At 47.0% G+C, this 20,000-nt stretch overlaps 1 protein-coding gene across 3 annotated transcripts in view; it reads left to right on the forward strand.

Annotated features, from left to right (window-relative positions):
• LOC122394199 (ethanolamine-phosphate phospho-lyase-like) overlaps positions 1 to 20,000 on the forward strand; it is a 36,430-nt gene that overhangs the window by 9,405 nt on the left and 7,025 nt on the right. Inside the window, exons 1-4 of one of the 3 annotated variants that reach the window (XM_043390920.1) lie at positions 15,342 to 15,504; positions 18,925 to 19,043; positions 19,671 to 19,776; positions 19,994 to 20,000. The exon at positions 19,994 to 20,000 is cut by the window's right edge and continues 125 nt beyond it. In XM_043390920.1, the coding sequence (XP_043246855.1) occupies positions 15,404 to 15,504; positions 18,925 to 19,043; positions 19,671 to 19,776; positions 19,994 to 20,000 (333 nt within the window). In that variant the 5' untranslated portion in view covers positions 15,342 to 15,403. Of the gene's footprint in view, positions 1 to 15,341; positions 15,505 to 18,924; positions 19,044 to 19,670; positions 19,845 to 19,993 lie in introns of those variants that run through there. The other 2 variants (XM_043390922.1, XM_043390921.1) reach the window with 2 other exon arrangements.

Genomic DNA, 20,000 nt, shown 5'->3' on the forward strand with positions numbered 1-20,000 from the left:
AATCACTGCCAGAGGTGGAGATCTCGGGCGGGGGGGTGTCGGGGGGGGGGGGGGTCAGGGCCCCCCTGAAAACGAATTACTGCTATGTAAGTCAATGGTACTGCATTCCGCCCACCTCCATCTGCCCGGCCTGGACCCCCCCCCCCCCCCTTTGACAGATCTCCACCCCTGATCACTGCTAGGAAGTTTGAAGTACCAAGGTAGAGAAAATTGTTTGGGAGCATGTAGGTACTAAAGCAGAATAAATCAAGCACCATATCCAGTGTACCAAGCACTAAATGGCACTAGCATGCTGTTCCAAGTGGCTATAGGGAGCGACTGGCTGGGATGGCTATGTTGGTTGCCCTGGAATTGAACCCTGATTGTTGAATCTAAGAAATAAGGAAATTAGCCCTAAACTAGAATGCTTCCCTTTTGAAGCATAGGACGTTCCTCTCAACACTTATGTAGGTACTTTATGAATCTGCCACAATGGCGCGAAATCAGGGACAAAAAGTGGATTTTTCATTGTCATTAGACCTACCATTCAAGATAAATATGTATTTTGATGTGTAAACTAAAAAATTCATCTATAAAACATGCATATTCATGTCATTTTCTGCTAGATGCGCAAAAAATCCGTTTAGACCTGACGTCCTAAACGGATATTTCCCATTAATTCATCGGATATTTCCGTTCCGCGTAATCGTCATTTTTGCGCGCCCAAACCAGTTTACATGAGTCGAAACTTGCGCACTTTTCGCTAAACGGAAATATCCGTTCTAAACGTCATTTTCGCTGACTCATGTAAACGGGGTAATTGTCTCTCCCTTAGAATCACAGCAGTTCAGTGGGCCGGTCGCGGCCCTTTCCCACGTTCATTAACCCCCCCCCCCCTCCCGACCCCTCAATGAGGCGCCCTCCTCCGGTCCGGTCGACACCTGCCCGACTTGAGCCACCTGCTGCTCTCGTACGATGTCTTCTGCTGACCGGACCCGGCGCATGGCGCTGCTTCGGAAGATTCACGGCATGGTAGGTGTTTGGGAAATGACGCCGTACATTCCCAACGGCGTCCTCTGTTTCGTCACTCATCTGAAGCGTCTCGTCGCGTTCTTTCGTTTGCCGCCTCGTGCGTTTCGCTGCGCCTATTGGTTCTCGAGTTATCGGCTGGGGGCGTTTAACGCCCCCCCCCCCCCCCAGCAAACGGTGGGTGGCAAAATACCCCAGCAACTGCCGGGTTAACTTGTGTGCTGTACGCTGTCATTTATGTAGAATATCCGGCCGCGGGTGGACAGGGTTGCGGCCATTACGGTGTACCCTACTCTTTGTTTTCTGTCTTGTCATGTCCTGTCCAGCCCCGTCCCGTCCCGTCCTGTCCTGCCCTGTCTACTGTCGAGCGCCGACGCGTTACAGACGCGCGCCACTGCAGAATCACCTGTTGCCAATCTCGGTGCGTGGAGCAGCTGGCCAGGTGGCCTGGCCCGTGGCAGCTGCGCGGTGGCCGCCGCACAGTGGCCCTTTTTCAGAATTAGCACGCATAAATTCAAAATATTGTTTTTCTTCTTTTGAGTAAAAAGCAGTCTAATCGTGTGCAAAACATTCCAAACTATCCGATGGTGCCATTTTTACCTCCTAAAAAATAATTATCTTTGGTAAAACTGACCGCAAAATCGAAGTTTGTCGAGAGGCGCGCGGACACCACCGGCGGACCCTAAAAAGTAGGGTGAGATGAACATCAATTTGTAAGGCTTTCGGTGAGAAAATATTAAAAATTAATGGCATGGCTGTGAAGCTGAGTTTACGTAGAAGCCCTAGAAACCACAATTTTCATTGTATCAACTTAAATAGACCACTTTTGCCGAATATTGTGGACACAATAACAGGACAATTATCAACTGGAGATGGCGGCATACATATGAAGCTTTATGTTAAGTAGCACACTCTGGAACATGTCGTATTATACATCGTTCGAATCGCCGATCTCTTCTGACCATGTCCACCAAAAGGCATCGCGCCATTTTGCGCCATTTTGCTTCTACGGTGAATAACGTGAGCCAGCTCAGTCCGCGAGCGGCTGTGGCTCCTATTCGATACGACTAAGCTCATTGACCTGGCTCGAAGCTGGTGTCACCTGGTGGGCGCCTAAATGTGGCTTGACTTGCCATAAGATGTGCTTATTGAAACGTCATGTAGGCATAACGCTGTGCTCAAGAAAAACTGTCCGATTTCTTGTCGCGTTTGATGTCCAAGCCGCACAAGTCCCGTGGTCGGCTTAAGATCTAACGTCAAAAGCGCCTATGTGTTTGTATTGTTCGCGTCGCGCTGACCTTAGTTGCTGCCCGGCCGGGGCCGACTAACGGTGGCTGGCAACAGCTGCAGATGCGGTCACGTGACGCCCTGGGGCGTCCTGGCGGTCAGTGCAGCGCGGTCGGCTGGCGGGCTCGCCACACTTGCGTTCGGAGCGGCCTGGGCCGGCGGGCGAGCCGTGCGAACGTGCGCCAAATCTTGGGCCGAGCGGCCTGTCGCTGTTAGGCCGAATCTCCTTGGGCAGTTCGTTTCTTTTCTTGTCTTTGCATTGGCAGGGAATACGTCCTTGATCACGTGGTGATGTCTTGCACCACTTCCAGGTAATGTGGGAATTAATGCGTGCTAATTCTGAAAAAGGGCCACTGTGCGCCGGTTTGGCGCCCCGCTGGTCCTTCGCCCCACCTGCCGGCCGCTGGGGGAGGGGCAGGAGGCATTTAGTTGTCCCTCTGAACTTCTCCGTCGATATCGTCGCAATATGCGAAGAGATAGAGGAGCGAAACTTTGCACGTACATTTCTGAATAGCTAGTCAAGGTTGTGCCCAAATTTGGTGTCGATCCCAGTTGCAATGACAACACACAGTGATGTCAGTGATGTCAGAAGTCCATTTATAGTTTGGCATTCTTGTAGTTTCCTCACGATATATCCGATGTATGGGACCGAATGCATATAACTATGTGTAGGATCGATCATTGGTCAGGAACTAGCTGAAGGTGCTTTAAAGGGACCCTCCCACCTTAACATTAGATTTGAGTTGAGATAGCCAAAATGGGGTCCCTGGCTCACAATTACCGGTTTCGGCACTCACAACATCGAGAAATGCCTTAAATCGGAAATATTAGGCCTGTACACATTCAGCTGTTGCAAGATTACTACAACATAAGGTTGGACAGATCGTGACGTCACGGGGGCTTGGTATATTTATTTAGTATTCGACTAGACAGCCCTAGTTAAAACTATATGGAAACGAAAGCTTTTTCGTCATGTTTCAAACATCTGATTTTATGAAAGTAACAGCCGGAAATTCAAAATAGCATTTAATGCATCAGTTTTGATATTTGACGCAAACAGATCATGTAAATGAGAACAAAACAATTTAGGATAATACTAGCTCAGGTATACTGGGATAAACTATAATTGCCAGATTTCCCCAAGTGGTGCAGTTGCGACATTCATATCCTGTAAAAATAAGCAATGCCTCATTTTATGTGCTTTTATTTGTCTATGTTGCAGAATTTATAAAAAAAAATCACCAATATTATAGCAACATTCAGGATAAGTTCGAGGGGATCCGGAGTATTTATAAGCGCGAGCGTGCACCTAATTTTTATTGTTTACAGCACGGTTCAGATCAGCCTTGTCACTTAGGTAGGTACTTTTCTCATATTATCTCGATTGCTCGAACAGTGCAAACAACAATAAAGTCATTGTGATTAATATGAAATAGCCGTAGAAGGTAACCATTTTATTTTGATAATACGCATTAAATCAAATACATGACACTTAAAAGTCTCGCACAAACGCAGCAGCAAGGCAAGGAAGCAGTGGAGGCAAGTGGAGGCAAGTTTTCTTTTGTGAAGTGGAAAGAAAACAGAAGAAAAAGAAGTCAGTCAATCTTATTTTAAACCCAGCAATATACCCAGCTTCGGGAAACTGTCGGAAGTCGTGGAAGGTGACGCTCAAGATCATTGAAGATAGTGCCGCTAGGCCCTAAGCTTGCGGGTAATTCTAGTACCACAGCGAGGTCCTCTTCGTTCTAGCTGCAATTTGCTACGCATCGGGGAGCCACCCACCGAGGTAGACAAGGACACACCACAAGCGTTTCCAGGATTGACTGGAAGACTTACTGGAGCCGAATACATCATCTTATCTTTGCGCAAAACAACTACGAAGATCGAAATGGCAACCCAGAAAACCCCAAAACCACCTCTTTTAATCCGCGTCGTGCTAGTGATCTGAATTTTCTCGTACGGCTCTCCAGTAAAAGTCTTGTTGGTTTTGCTTTTTCGGACATATCTGGTCCTATATAATGTTCAAATGCATAAGTATCAACCCGAATTATGTATATGCACATTTACCACGAGACTGTGAAATTGCATCGTTGTATGCCAAATACTTTCCGAGATATTCACCAAAAACCTCATTTTCTGCCGTTTGGGGTATTCTGGCCGCAATCTTCCTGGGATCGCCTATGACATCAGTAGAGCCATCTAACGAGAGGAACGCAGAAACACAGAATCATGAATGAATCGAGCGCGTAGTAAACGGTGTATGAAAGGGAGACTCGGCAGAGGCTATCCGGGTGGCCGGCGCGCGGCGCGCCCTTAGGCATCGGCCGACCCTTCGGACCGCGTGGGGTCAGAGGTCGCGCTCGGGAAGTCTCGGCTCTGGGTTTAAGCGCTGTGCAGTCAGAAAGGGAGGATAGGATAGCGCTAGCCCGACTGACTAGTGTCTCGGCTGATTCGTGTGGGGTGGAAGGGGGCACAGAACGGGATGGTGGCTAGTGGTGGATGATGGGATGGTGGTTATGTTAGTGCGTACTGCGTAGAACGTAGCTGAACATGCATTGTTTTTTCATGGCAAACAACATGCAGCATAATGTGCGGGATTATGCCGGAACTCATAAAAAGGATAATGATATTTCGGCCGAGGGAGTGGATCAGTGAGTGCCATGACAAAGCATGACGATGCTGCCAAAATCGGGATGCTTTTTTGCCCCCATTTTTTTACCCCTAACATGCAGCGCTTAATCCGAACTTAGAGGTCCCCGACTGACCTTAGACCTTAAAATCGCACCTGTCCGGTGCGCCACCTTTTCTTCAGGGGCGCTCTTATTTGCTTTAGTTATTGGTAAGAACAGATACAACTTGTATCTGTTCTTACCAATAACTAAAGCAAATCGAATGCATAATAAAAAGGCATACCTCGAACACAGTTTTATTCACACCCGCTCGTGTGCATACTTGTTTTGACCTATACCTTCTCGCATCATAATATCACTTCAGTGCTTAACCCTCAACGGAATTTTGGGTTTTCTGCATATACCCCGGCCGAGAGGGGGGGGGGGTGATTACGACCCCTCTCCGTCTTTTTCCCCTAATTGAGCTAGCGCCTTGCGGATAAAACTGAGCGCGTGCGTCGTATGAGATGCATCAACTGGTACCCGATTTGAATGTCTCGGGTCAACCGATTAACTCTGAGGTAAGCTCAAAGTCGCGGGATCGGTTTTTGGTAAACAACTTCACCACTTAAAGTGGTTACAGAGCCAACATTATGGCACCATCGAGTTTTGCATGCTCAACTTCAAGCGCGTCGAATAGTATACGCTTTGTTTTCGTTGAGGTCAATTTAAGGCATGTTCACATCAGGTCATGGTCAGGGCAGAGCCACTCAGGCCACGAAGCTGGCCCAAGGAGGTCGTATATGTAGCTTTTTCGATTCGGTAGGTCCTCACAAGTCCACTGGTGGCTTCCCGACTCGCTAGCTCAATTTGATCGGGACTTTTTGGTGAAAACTCCTGTGACCTTAGTGACGTCATAAATGAAGTCGTCTAACTTTAAGAATGGAAAAGTGAATGCTAGGGCTTGCAAAAATTGTATAAAATCGCGAATTAATGCGCTTGAGACAGCTTTAGATGGCTCCTGGCGCCAAAATAACAGCTTTCATATTTCCCAACTGATTAATAATCGTGAGGTTGCGTGTCCGACCTGACTTCAGGTCACTCTTAAGAAAAATACGAGATAGCTACATACAAGTTGTGAGACCTCTGTGAGATAGTACTAGATCATATAAGCTTCATTCCCCGTTGAAAAGTCCCCTGGCACGAAGGGTGCTGCGACGTCGCGACATTTTGGGACCTTACAGAGGTTCACTTTTGACGTTATTGGTCAACGGCCTGACCTTAACCTTCGCACTTGTAGGAGGGTGTCGAACAGCCCTCCTACCCTCAGTTTTTCGCAAATAACTCGCGCAAAAAGCGGCTGATTGCGACGACTTTTTTCAGTACCCTCGAGTTAATCAATATTACGCCTACCCTGTAATTTATATGACCCTGACTCAAAAGACCTTTGACTTGTGATTTGTTTTCCGAAACCATGTTTGGCCGGAATCGCGTTTTGGCGTATTTCGCGTAGAGCGCGTTTTATTGTCTTTTTGTGGCTTTAAGCGATCAAACATGTGAAAGGATGTTGATCCCATGGATTCTAGTGGGTATCAAGGTCACGTGAAGGTCAGTCAGGTCACTGATCTTTGATGACCTTTGTTCACTCTTTCGAGTTCTACATGTTTCTAGGGTAGATTTTGGAGTTGATTTCGCATTTAGAAACCGTTTGAACATTTAAGAAGTAGTTTTGGTTCCCTCGTAACATGTGACCTGATGCACGAAAATATCATCTGTGATCAAAACTAACTTGAAATTCGTGATCAGCACCCCGCAAAACCCTGTAACAGCTTCACTTTACGAAGCTCTAACAGGTCCCGATTCCCCGACTTTTGAGTTATATTGACCTGTCAACCAATGACCTAGGACCTTGAAATTGGGTATCATCGGCCTCCTCTCGTCACGGGCAACACGCTCTTTTTCCGCGAAGCGTTAGCTCGATCAAGGGCTGAATGGCAAAGGGGTCCAATGGACCCTCCTCCCCCCCCCCCCCCTTACGATAGACGCTGGCAAAACACCAATATGGGCGAGGGTGAAAATACAGCTGCTGTCATAAAAATTCAGCTTGAATCAAAGGTCAGGCTTGCCAAATTTCAGCTTTCGCAGCTATCAACAAAAATAAACATGTGGAGGCGGCACCCGCCTCCCCGCCCCCCCCCCCCCTCTTCTCGGCCACTGCCAGCGAGGTTTTAAGCGTATCATACACGTTACAAGGCATCCTTTATCAAGATGACACACCCCAGCAGCCATATGCACTGAACAAAAACTTATTACCCACGCTAGTCTATCGGCACCATAGCACATGGTCGAGACTGTCGTCAGCCACGGACGCGCACTCGACCAACCCTCTGAGCCCGTTGAGTGCGGGTGATCTTGACATGTCAAGCCTGATCGGCGGCCGGCCGCTGTCGTGCGTCGTTACACGCGGAGGGGCGGGAGACACAAAGCTCTGCGTTATAGTTGACCTCTGACCTTTCCCTGCGCCCTGGTCACTGACCCCGCTCCATGTCGCTGGGCGGTGGCATGGCGGTGGAAACCGGTTCTAGCCTCTACACATGCCACCATTCTAACCCTCCCCTCCCCACGCTACTACGCGGCGTGGAGTACGCTCGTGCGTAACTGGGCGGAGCAACGGGTCACGCGATACAGGGGCGGAACTGGTTGCCCTCCCGCTCGCCGAGCGACCTACGACTAATACCCTGGAGAACCGTACGTGCTGGGTAGGGTGGGCGTTTTCACGCCCCTGTGTAGGCTTCTAGGTCACGTGGTGAGCGGCATTCGTCATAGCGTAAAAAATCATGAACAAAATGCATCCGTCTTTTTTGTTTGTCAAGTCAAAGGTCAGGTCACCAGAAATCGTCGAAGTTCGCCTATTTGAACAATTTCGACAAACTGGCGCATGACTCGGGCATGTTTAGATCTATACAGCGACGCAAAAAGGTGCATCCAATAGCTCCTTTAACGCTCTTTTTGGAAAAGCTCTCTGATTTGACCTAAGCATTCACACTCAGGGCAAACATAAACCCGCGCCCGGGTGGGTCTCTCGAGACAGCTTATCCACGATAGAGGGGGGGGGGGGGGGGTGCCTTTTTGGCCACACCAGGTTATGTCCAAAAGTAAGCAAGCTAGTAAGACGCGGTAAAAAGCAATAGAAGCTGGCTATAAAATCTTTCAGAATTGTTATGGTCATTTTTATCAGGTCATCGCTGAGGTCACTGAAGGTCACGAAATGTAAAATACCTACCTATTCATGCATTTTTGTTCCCGATTTTGACAATTTTTCACAAATCGGATAATGCAAGCTGACTCATATGCCGAATCGCGATTTCGGCGAAACACGGTCTTGAGAAATAGTAATAGTTCACAGGACAAGATAATTTGATATCGAAAGATCATTTTGGAAATTTGGCTTAAGGTCAAGATGATGGCCTAACTAGAAAAGATAAGGTCATGCTGCAAGTCGATCCGTGTTGTCGAGCTGAGTAGGTATACCTAAATCTAATGGGTTCTCAATTCTCATAGCACTAGCATGTTTGCATGGGTCACGGTTGCAATTTGCCGATTGAGTGTGTCATGTTATCTTTCATTCGATGTTTCATTCGAGTGTTCAGTTGACTTTTGTCCAAAGGAGTCTTAGACAGGTTAATTGGCGTGACCGAGTGACCTGACCTTAAGCGACTCGGGTTATTGTGATTGGCTTGATGTCATTGTGTTATTAAATGTCAAATTTAGCTGATCAAAAAAAAATAATAAAACCAAAAAATGCCATAAACAAAAACCGATAAATCGAGCCCAAAAGCGAAAAGAAAAAACTCAAAAGTCTTCAATGGAGCCGGAAATTTTGTGATTGGTCGCTGACGGACTTGCTGACGAAACGTCGTTCCAAGGCCGTATAAGTTCGTCGTCCGTCGATCGTTTGCGAGAGGTGTCCCCTCCACTTCCGGTTGCTAGGGACTCTTGGTTGCTATGGCTTACGTCACCAGGGCTTGAACTCCTTTGCCAGATAAGATTTGGTGGGGGCTGAGCTGTTGTGCTGTTGTCAGCCGAAATAGGCTCCACCCACCGTTTCTGGCCGACGGATTTGTACACATTCGGCTGATGAGAAATGTCAGCAGTGGCTGACTGTCTACAAATGTGGCTTTGTAAACAAATATATTGTCTCATATTCATGTTCTTTATTAATACAATGTTTTGATAGCTAGGTATATTATGAGCATATTTACATATGAGATGCAATTGAAATATTTACTTTTCTTACATTGATAAATAATTGTGAAAAGAAAATTACGTGAAAAGCGTCAATACAGTGTCGAATTTTCATTTATCTGCAGTACTCAGTAAAAATGTGGCACGTGATTTGTTTACATGCGCCACTACCAGTGTCTAAATGCGTCATTTATGGCTTCTGATGACGGCTCGGCATCTCTGCACTTGCTTTCTCCTAGCAGCACAGCTCGTCAGCCCATGCTGCCGTCAGCAGAGAGGTGACGTCATGTCGCAAGTGCAACATGACGTCATCAATTTTTCAGCCAATAGAGTGAGCGTTTCTCGGCTGACAACAGCGCAGCAGCTGAATGTGTACAGGCCTATTGAATTTCAAAATTGCAGCATTTTGATTCAGAGGGGCTAATGCTTAGGAATACCCCTCTGAATGTGTGACGTCAGCGCAGATATCTAACGATTTTTAAATGTTTGACTAAAACGTTTTGTAGCACGCGGTGGTATATGCTATTTGCGTGCAACATCTGCCGCAAACGCCGCACTTCTAAAATAAAGTCGCTAGAAACAGCGGAGATCCCAAAAAAGTAAACAAAAGTAAAAGTCTAATATCTTGAAAACCGGTGAATATTTTTCGGTGAAATTTGGTAGATATTCGTTTTCGCTCTTTCTGAACCGAGCGACATCACTTTCAAGCCAATTCATAAACTTTTTTGAAGGTGGGAGGGTCCCTTTAAAGGGACCCTCCCACCTTCAAAAAAGTTAATGAATTGGCATAAAAGTGATGTAGCGTGAATCACAAAGAGCGAAAATGAACATCTACCAAATTTTACCGGAAAATATTCACCCGTTTTCGAGATATAAGACTTTTATTTTTGTTTACTTTTTGGGAAATCCGCTGTTTCTATGACGTCACATAAAGGTTTTCTTTACGTCGGCATTTGGAAGCAATAGTTTGGTATCAAAGTGCGACAAATATTGCGCGAATGATGCGTTTATCTTATCAAGGTCAATATATGATGGCCAATAAAGGATTCCAGGACAATTCATATGGCATTTCTTCGTATCGCAATTCTTCGTCTGCAAATCTTCGTCAGGGCATTTATTCGTACCTATCGCATTACTTTGTCTCGCACCAGGGTATATGAAAATCGGCTCGCATTTCTTCTTCAACGCAAATATATGCAAGAGTAAGCATTGAGGGACAAATAAATGCACCGACGAAGATTTGTAGACCAAGACGAAGAAATACGGACGAAAAATTGTGCTACGAAGAAATGTCATGCGAGGATTCGTTCGGGTACCATGACATTTATGTGATTTCAAAGTCAAGGTTCACAGCTGATCTGCTAAATCAAGCCAAGAATCCAAACTATAAAAAAACTATAAATATTTGTTTGTCTGTCACAGAGGTCTCAAGCAATATAAGGTTGACATATGTTGAATCAAAAATCTACTGCCACAACTCACATCTCCTGCCTTAGTTTATCATTGTTGTTTTAACTTGCTTTCAAGAGAAACAGAAGCCAGTATCTGATATCACTTCAGATGATTGTTTCAAGATCTGAGTTCAAATGGAAATAAAAGCAAGATCAAGATGAAACAGGGATTATTGCTGTTAAAGTAGTTTGGCCATGATACAACAAGCACATAAATCATTAGCCAAATCAAATACTGGTTGGTTTGTCAAGATGTTTGTTGTCTGTCGTCTGTCGAGCTGCTATGAACACTGAACGCTCTCACTCTTACTTTAAAGAGAGTAGTTTAAGTTGAATGGTAGTGAGCTGTAATTAGACAAAGCAGTTATTCAGCGCTCACATCAAGCCAGGCTAGGAAATGGCATCAACTGTGGTGGGAGGAAGCAGGTTCGGCAGCCCTATGTTGTAAACTTCTGTTATGTCTTGTGTTTGATCAACTGATGTTTTCTGCTCTGTTTTGTCCAGTGATAGTAGCAGGCAACTGCATGCTTGTCAAATTATGTGAATAAACGAATTCATAACATTGCATTTTTCTCTCCATGCAAGGAACAAGTAAGATGTTGTAGAAAATGTAATAGAGGGCTGCATTGCTGATTTTGCACTTTATCAGAGCTTTATTTAGAATTGCTTTCCTGAAAGCTACACACAGGCCACAGTGCTGAAATTCACAATGTCATAGCTTTTGGCAGAAAAAAGAAAAGACTTACCTAGGTAAAATTGGCTGAAAGTATGGCAGAGCAGGTCTTGATGCGTATGCCCATCCGTGTGCTTGCCGAAGCCGAACTGACTGCAACACATTTAACTCTGACCCACCTTGGTGACTGGCATATCCTGAACTTTCACCACTCTAAACAAGACAACTTTCAGCCCTCAGCATTGTATTAAAACACTGTACAAAACACTCAAAATTTGTTTCAGTGCCATCCACGGACAACATCAGTCGCCATTCACCAGGCCAGTAAAAACAGAATAGATAATAGCTTCAAACCCATGTAGTCAGAGTTACTAGGTCTGCACCTCAAAACAAAATCCAGGTGACATTCACCACGCCAGTAAAAAACAGGTACTTAGGTAACGTAACAGCTTCAAATCTGGTAACATGTTGGTCGGACTTTACACTACCATATTTACATGGAATAATATGATACCAAACAATAGTGCAACCATTCTGGACAACAAAACTGTATGATGAAATTAATTTAGAATACTCTGGCAGCATGATTTACGAGCACAGGCAGGTGTTACCTACCAGCCTTCTCAATGCTCGTAAAACCAACATTGTAGTTTTGATTTCGGAGACGAGCGGCGCCACCTGCCGCCACTCCACTGCTCATTACTTGTGGCGCTGCCTGACTGACGATGTGTGTTGTTTGTTTCTTTCCTAGTGTGTCGTTTATTTGTTTTGAATCGTAAAGATGTGAAATAAATAAAGATATATATTAAAAAAAAAAGTAGTTTTGATTTTACCTTACATGATAACACACTTGGCTGCAATGGCACATTTAATTTAATACTGTGAAAAGACCAGTTATAACCACTTCACAAGCACTATTGCACCTCATGCCGACATCCTTTTCCAAAGACAGTCAGCAGCGTCTTTCGTCAAAACTGGAAGATAAATCCCCTTTCAACTGTTAACATCAAAAATATTTCTTCATGGTGTGACTGTGATCTCCATATGGAAACCTTGCAGGAAAAGAATTAATGTCAATTGTCAGCTCTTCAAATTTCTTTGGACTTTAACTTGCAGTACCATATCCAGTTTGCTTTGATATTTTGTTTTTTATTCCATGTTGAAGTTGAACACCAAGCTCCAGATATAGCAGGCAGCTTGATCATCTTCGGCCTTGGTATAATATCAGTCCAAGTTCCAGTGGCGGGTATCTTCTAATATTCAAATTAAAATGAAAAGCAATAGGCTTTCTCAGCGCCGACGACGGATTTCACGTTGATAAGAAAGGGAGCTCAAGGTCAGCAAAACTCGGGTTCAAGGAATGGCGGGCGTTGAAATGACTGCTGACGTCATCCAAAAACCGCTAATGGTTAAGAGATAGGGACTAAGCTGGTCCCACCCTGCAAGTAAAGGGAAGAAATTTCTTGAACACCATAAAGCTGCGGGGGTTGCGACCAGGATAAATGGTGGTTTCTGAGCCTGGCCGCAAACTTGGCTATCTCAACTCAAAACTAATGTTAAGGTGGGATGGTCCCTTTAAGATGTGTATTGTGTAAGGGTGACAGCAGATGCTGCTTAGTTCATTTACCGTTGCATATGCTCAGTGGCATCAGAAACGTTCCTATCGGAAAACGACAAAACTTTATGACGTCACTCTGACGTCTTCTTACGAGCTACACCACCAAACATTCTACCAATTTTGTCTAGGTATTCATTTGAAGCTATGCCAAGTTGCGAATACATATCTTACAAGGTTTCGGAGATATCACACAAAACGTAAAGGGGCCAACAGTATGCCCCCTCCCCGTGTCTCGTGGGTTAAAGCGCCCGCGGCGGCGTGACGGTAGGCTTTCGCGTCCGACAGCTACGATTATGGGTCTCGTTCATGCAATAATGTCCGAGTTTAGCAGTGGTTGTCAGCGGGAACGTGAACGTGAACTTGCAAAGCAGGTCGTTCGGATCAGGGAAACTCATCTGAGGTGTGGGTGGAAATGACCCGACTCCCCTCCCTTGGCATGACCGACACGTGGCCGACTTCGGCCCAGATTTTGATGCTCGCGTGGGGTGCAAAGGCACCTTTGTTGTGACCGCGCACATTGGGCATACGCTGCATGCCCATTGCCCAGCTAACCACTTCCGGTAGCGCCGTTCGGTCGCCCGACACCACCCCGCTCCCTTCCGAGTCGTCTCGGGGGCGAGCGGAGCCCGTCTCCGGGGCAGGCCACCGGTCAACCAGCGCAGCCAGACGGGTGGCGAGTGACGGTACGGGGCAGTGGGCACCGCTTCCTGAGGCGCACTACTCTCTTTGTTCGGGACGAGCGGCTAGTTTTACCGCAGCGTGTGGCGCGGAGCTTGCCTGCGGCGTGGCGGTCGGCTTCGGACCCCAACCACGCGTAGGAGGGTATATGGCCGCTGGGAAGTGGACGTGGACGTGGCGTTGGTTGGACCCGGGGATAGTCAGGGACCGTGTCATGTGACGTCACACATGCCCGTGTCGCGCGCGCACGATAATCAGCTGTTCGGGGCATAGGCGGCGGAACGGGGGAAGGGGGGGGGGGGGGCACCGGGGCACAATGCCCCCTTGATTTCGTCATTTTAACCCGCGCCCTGCTGGGGGGGGGGTGTTTGAACACCCCCCTTGTGGTTTTTCGCGAATATCTCAAAAACGGCGGCGCGGAGCGCCGCCGTTTTTGGTACACTTATCATACATCAATTCTACACATGTTGTGAAAATTTCAGACCAAGGTCATTCAAGGTCAGGTCACCAGGTCACTTGAAGTGACCTCACCTCATAAAAAGTTTCAATGTCTGTCATAGCTACACCGAGTGACCGATCGCTTTGAAACTTTCAGCGATTGCTAAGAGCAATAGCATGTACAAAATGTATATCTCAGAATTTTGATATCGATGACCTAAGGTCAGGTCAATTTTGCGACCTCCCCATTATAAGTCAATGGGAGAAAATTGAAATGCGCCTCTTTTGGACGAAAGACATTATAAACACTCCCAAACACTGAATTACAAGTGGTTTAGACACACTGAACATGAAAATGGTGTCCGTGACCCCTGTTTATGCCCTGAGGTCATCTTAGGTCACGAATGGTATCTAACAGTTTTTCGCAAATAACTTTTGATAGAGGCATGCTAGAGCGATGAAAACGCCTTAGTTGTGTTCAGCTTGACGATACGGATCGACTGATATGCAACATGACCCTTTCCGGTCAGGTCATGACCTTGACCTGAGGTCAAATTTTCAAGTTGACCTTTCAAGGTCAAGTTATAGTTCATTCGATGCGTCTTGACGAGAGGAATACGATGCCGGTAAAAGTAAGCTCGTACAAGGCTTGGGTCAAAAGTTATTGCAGAAAAACTGTTTCCGAAAAAATCGGCTATTTTTGCAGTTTTTGCCCCCTGCAGGCAAAACCGTCGACGTTAGGTCAAATCTGAGAGAATTATCCAGAAAGGGCGTTAATAGGGCTATCGAATGCGCTTTTCCGCGGCGCTGTAGCTCTATTGGTTCCCGAGTTATGCGTTGGCTTCTTGGAAATTGTCGACATTCGACCTGGAAATCGGCGAAATTTTGCCTTCAATGACCTCTGGTGACCTGACCTTTGACCTGACCAAAAAATTGACCGAAGTGATTTCCTCATTATTTTTGACGCTCTTTCGAACGCCGCGTTCCGCGTATCGCTACGTGGCCCAGGAGCCGAGTTAGAGGGGGGGGGGGGGTGTTCAAACACCCCTCCCCCCCCCAGCAGGGCGTGGAAATCCAGGACCCCCAGCAGGGCGCGGGTTAACATTAGCCCTATGGGCGTTGCATAGGAAGAATGGGACTAAAAGTCGGCAGTGCCCCCCCCCCCCTTAATTGAAGGTGTTCCGCCGCTACTGGTGTCATGTGACGTCACGCGTACCCGTCGGCTGCCTCGCGCGCGCACGCGATGATCAGCTGTTCGGGAAGCTCGCGCCCATGCACCGACGATCTTCTGTCGCTTGTAGCGCCCCCTCACGGTCTCCCGGCCCGACGCGTCAGCCAATGGCCATTAGAGCGCCGGCAGTGTGGCTGTGTGGTCGTGCGTTGGATTGCTGCGATTATGGGTGTCGTCCATTCAATCATGGCTGGGTTTATTGGTGGTGGTGAGCAACGTGAACTCACTAAGGAGGAAATAATTCGAATCAGAGAGACGCATTTAAGGTAAGTGGAATTGACCCGACTCCCCGCTTGGCACGGAGCCAATGTGGTCCTGACCGACTTAGAAGAGGTGTGTTGGAACGGTTTGAAGCTCGCCTGCGGTCCTGATTTTTTTGTTAACAGATGTTAAGTAGAATCAGACTGATTCTACTTAACATCTGAATACATAGGTAACATCTGAATACATAGGTATTCATTGCCACACTGAGTGTGGCAATGAATACCTATTAAAATCACATAACGCTGCATGGGCATTGGAGAGCAAGATTAGGGTAAAGGTCAGCTCACGGTACCTCTTTCATAATTAACTGCTTTAATTGTCTCTCCCTCAGAGGCGTCGTCGTTCAGTGGGCTCGAGATTCCCAATCGCGCGGTATCCAGCCGCGTCCGTTTTCTGCGAAATCATAAAAGGACATTTCAAATCGAGCGCGTTTGCGCCGCCAGGCGTCGGCACTCGCCTGTTTCTGGAAAGTTCCGCCGGGTGCCAGACAGATCGCGTGTCAGTAGCCATTGTCTCGGCTGCCATTAGATGAAGATGAGATAGCCGATGGCCCACCTCGGCTGTCGACAGCTCTCAGATTCATTTAGCATCACAATCAATTGTATCTACGGATTCTTTCACGTAAAATAAATCTTGCGTCAGCAGATTCCCCCTCCCCTACAAATACCTACCTGATGCTGAAGTGAATAGCCCTGTCTGGCGTGGCCAGCACTGTGGACATTCTTCAGGCACCGTCCTGGTCGGTAGTATTTGGCCTGGACAAAGCCAGCGGCTGAGAACGCACGCACCAGAGCCCACAGACCACGTGGTGTATTGATCTGTGCGGTCCAGCCCGCCGCCAGGGCCCTAGCCACTGCTCCGGAACATCGAGAGGAGACACTGCCATCACGTGACGTTTTTAATCAGCTGTCTTCCCCCGGAGACGGGGGGTTATTGATTTCTGGGGGGGGGGGGGGCGGCACCTGGTCGACCCGGTCGCGGTCTGGTGGTCAACTGTCACAGCGCGCCACGCGTCGGGAGCGGAGGGGGGGGGGGGGTGGAGGGGTCCAGGGAAACGATGACACCGGACTCCGGAGACACTGCCATTGATCGCAGTTCTGTCGCATCTGATGTCCTATGCCTGGTCTGGATTTAACCCTCGAACTTGACCCTCGCTGGAACTATCGGTTCTTAGTGATATCGAAACATAGGATAGGAGCTATCCTAGGGGTTATCCTATACCTTTTATATATTATCCTATGACCTATACCGAGGCGCAGGAACGGCTTTGAATGCTATGACACGTATATTTTTGATAGATGGAATGCGGTATGTGTTGAGAGTAAATAATATAACCACAAAACGCTGCATTGATGAGCAAGATATAATAGAATGGTATGTTACGGCGACAGGGCCGAGAATGCAGCCGAGACATTAGCTGTGGTTACAGTTCTTGTCGCTAGGTGGCAGCAGGGGTCGACGCCTGAAAGCAGACTGTGCCGCATCGCTCGTGCCTTGTATGACTCCGCGGCCGCCAAGCTGTTTTCTGCACACCGCAGGTAGTGTTGTGGTCGCTGCCACAGACCACAGCCAATGTGCTCCAACGCTCAGCTGAAGCATTGTGTGCGTGCTGCGATTCAAAGCTATTTAATCCTTGGACGATTTCTTTTTCCTTTTTAGGGATGGTGATGGATGGTCGTTCATCAATGCAGCGTTTTGCAGCGATATTATTTAATCTCAACGCATACCGCATTCCATGTGACCTTGGCGATGGCGATGGAGCTGTTAAGAGACCTAAAAGACCCCTGATCGCTTAGGCGTCCGGCTGTCTTATCAAATATGAAAGGTTGACAGACGTAACGTACTGTTAATTTTGAACTTCCCATCCCATTTCCCATCGAATTTTACGGAAAACTCTAAACCTTTGCACTTACAGGTGTGTGTACGGGGGGGGGGGGGCTTCCCATCTCTGAGATTATGTATTTGCTCATATTTAAGCGAAAAAAGCAGCCAATTGCGACGATAGTTACAGTTCTCTAGGTTTAGATAATTTCACAGACTATGAAAAGCTCCTGACCCGGCTCCCAATAACCCTTGAGCTGCGGCTTGCTTCTCGCCTTCTCGAGAACATGTCATGTCGGATTGCGGTACGTCTTAGGTCGGTGCACATTTTCCCTATATTTCCAGACATTTTGTGATAGGAAACATTCTAACATGTGACATGATGTTGGTCCCATGCATTATGATGGGTGTCAAGGTCACTTAAGGTCGGGTCAAACCAAAGCCATTGACTTTTGGTGGTCTTGGGGAACTTTCTCATGGCCTACCGGACACCTACTGGTTAACCTGACCTGACCCGACCCGACCTACTCCAAATGCATGAACTTATCATTTTTGACCAAACTAGGTACTATGAAAGACGGAATCAGGACCCCGAACAATCCAGTAGCAGCCTCGCTTTAAGAAGTGCCACCATATCCTGATATTCCAGGTTTTTTTCTCGGTCATTCATCTCACCTGGAAGCTAAAACCAGTGGCGCGGGAACTGGGGGGGGGGGGGGCTAGCGGGGGCTGAGCCCCTCCAACTTTTCGGCTGGTGGGGGGGGGAGCTCGTAATGTACCTATTTGAGCCTACAGCTGGAGGAATCGAAATCGGAAATCTACCAATATAATTTCATAGATTCATACGTAGGCGCGGGAACCGGGGGAGGGGGCAGTGGGGGAAGCTTGCCCCCACAGCTCTGGGGCCGTTGGGGCGGTGCCCCACAACTTTTCATGAGGTCAGGAACCGTTGGGGCAGCTTGTCCTCCCCAAATTAGGGGTTGTGGGTCACAAAGGAAGAAAGCATGTAAGTGAAAAATCCACCTCTTTCACTGGCTCGGCAACTCATTTGGCAGATTAAAACCTTTATTCCAGGTTGCCAAAACGGTAGTTTCTTCACTCAGCTGAGACGGAATACCTGACTTTTTGCAAATATTTTTTTTTTGAAAAGGCCAAGGTCTGAAAAATAAGTGGCCTAAACCCGGTGAGAAAACTAGATTTGGGGGTACCCTAGGTTGATCTATTATGGTTCAGCCCCCCCCCCCCCCAGTCTGGAATAAGTTCCCGCGCCACTGGCTAAAACCATGACTAAGTAGGTACAGGTCTCGCGGGTTTTAACGGTAGCTTTTGCACCTAGAAAATTTAGTGCACTTCAGGCTATATCTTCGTCGTCTTAATTAAGCCTTTAAGTGTTGAATATGCGATCGACTTGGTGGTTCACAAGCCGACCATGATCGTGTAAAATGGCTTCGTCGTAGATCGATTAGTTTCTAAGATATAACCGGAAATGTAAAAGTGCAAAACCTACCGCTTAATCTCGCGAGAGTCGTACCTTAAAATTGGGTGTTGCCCTCTTATCACTACTTCTAGTTCTGTTTGTGACTTTGCTCACTTTGTTGCAGCTCTGCAAATGAGATGTTTTTCAAAGAGGACCCTCTTATGATCATGCGTGGGGAAGGCGCCTTCCTGTACGACGAAAAGGATAACGGATACCTGGACTGTATAAACAACGTATGCCACGGTGAGCTCTACTTTCTGAGTGGCTGGTTTTGGTCATAGGCCTCTTTATGCCAGCCTATGGTTGGTATACAGAGGTCTCAGATTAGACTGGTCATGGGTTAAACGTCGTGTGCTGTAGGTAAACTAAATGCTAACAGGACCTATAATCCAAGCGGTGACTGAACTGAGCGAAAGACCTGGTGGCTCGTCGCAGCATCGTGCTCTAGGTTTATAGCGAACTTCCGTTATTTAAAATGTCACTTCTTTCGTGGCTTTAAGCCGGAGTAAAATATTGTAACCGCGGAGAGGATAGCACTTTGTCTAATAGTCGAAAAGCCGCATAGTTAGTCCAACTATTAATCATTTTCTGAAATCAATGCGAACTGGTATGCGTATAGGTAGATATATCATATACAAACAGTTGGGAAAAGGTAGCTTTCATTGTTTGTGCGTTACGTAATATGACAAATCCTTGGATAGTTGGCACATCAAAACGTGAGTTGATTAGTTTCAAGATGAACACGAACTCTCAAAGCTACCAAAATGATTTATCCCTTTCACTTTTGCGTACGCCGTACAGTTTCGTAAGTGCTAACGCGTATCTGTGTTGATGACGATGTGTCATATGTGTCTGTCTGTCCACTGACAGTGGGACATTCCAACCCTCACGTGGTGGCTGCAATAAGTCAACAGGCCGCCCAGCTCAACACCAACAATCGCTACCTCCACCCGAACCTTGCGCGGCTTTTACGGAGGTGAGAAATCCGACGCTGCGACTCAGCCAGGACGAACACTGGATATTAACAATACATCTGACGCAGAGGTATGCATTTTGTGTATACATATTAAACATAGTTGTTAGCCAATTATTTATTAAAGCATCGTATCATTCGGTAAATTCATGCATCCCTCCATCAAAGCTACCATCCTAGAACAACTGACGTTGGTTTGACGTCTGTCGCTTTCTTACAGGTTAGTC

The sequence above is a fragment of the Amphibalanus amphitrite genome, unplaced genomic scaffold, assembly GCF_019059575.1.
Source record: "Amphibalanus amphitrite isolate SeventyFive unplaced genomic scaffold, NRLGWU_Aamphi_draft 000579F_arrow, whole genome shotgun sequence".
Taxonomy (NCBI): Eukaryota; Metazoa; Arthropoda; class Thecostraca; order Balanomorpha; family Balanidae; genus Amphibalanus; species Amphibalanus amphitrite.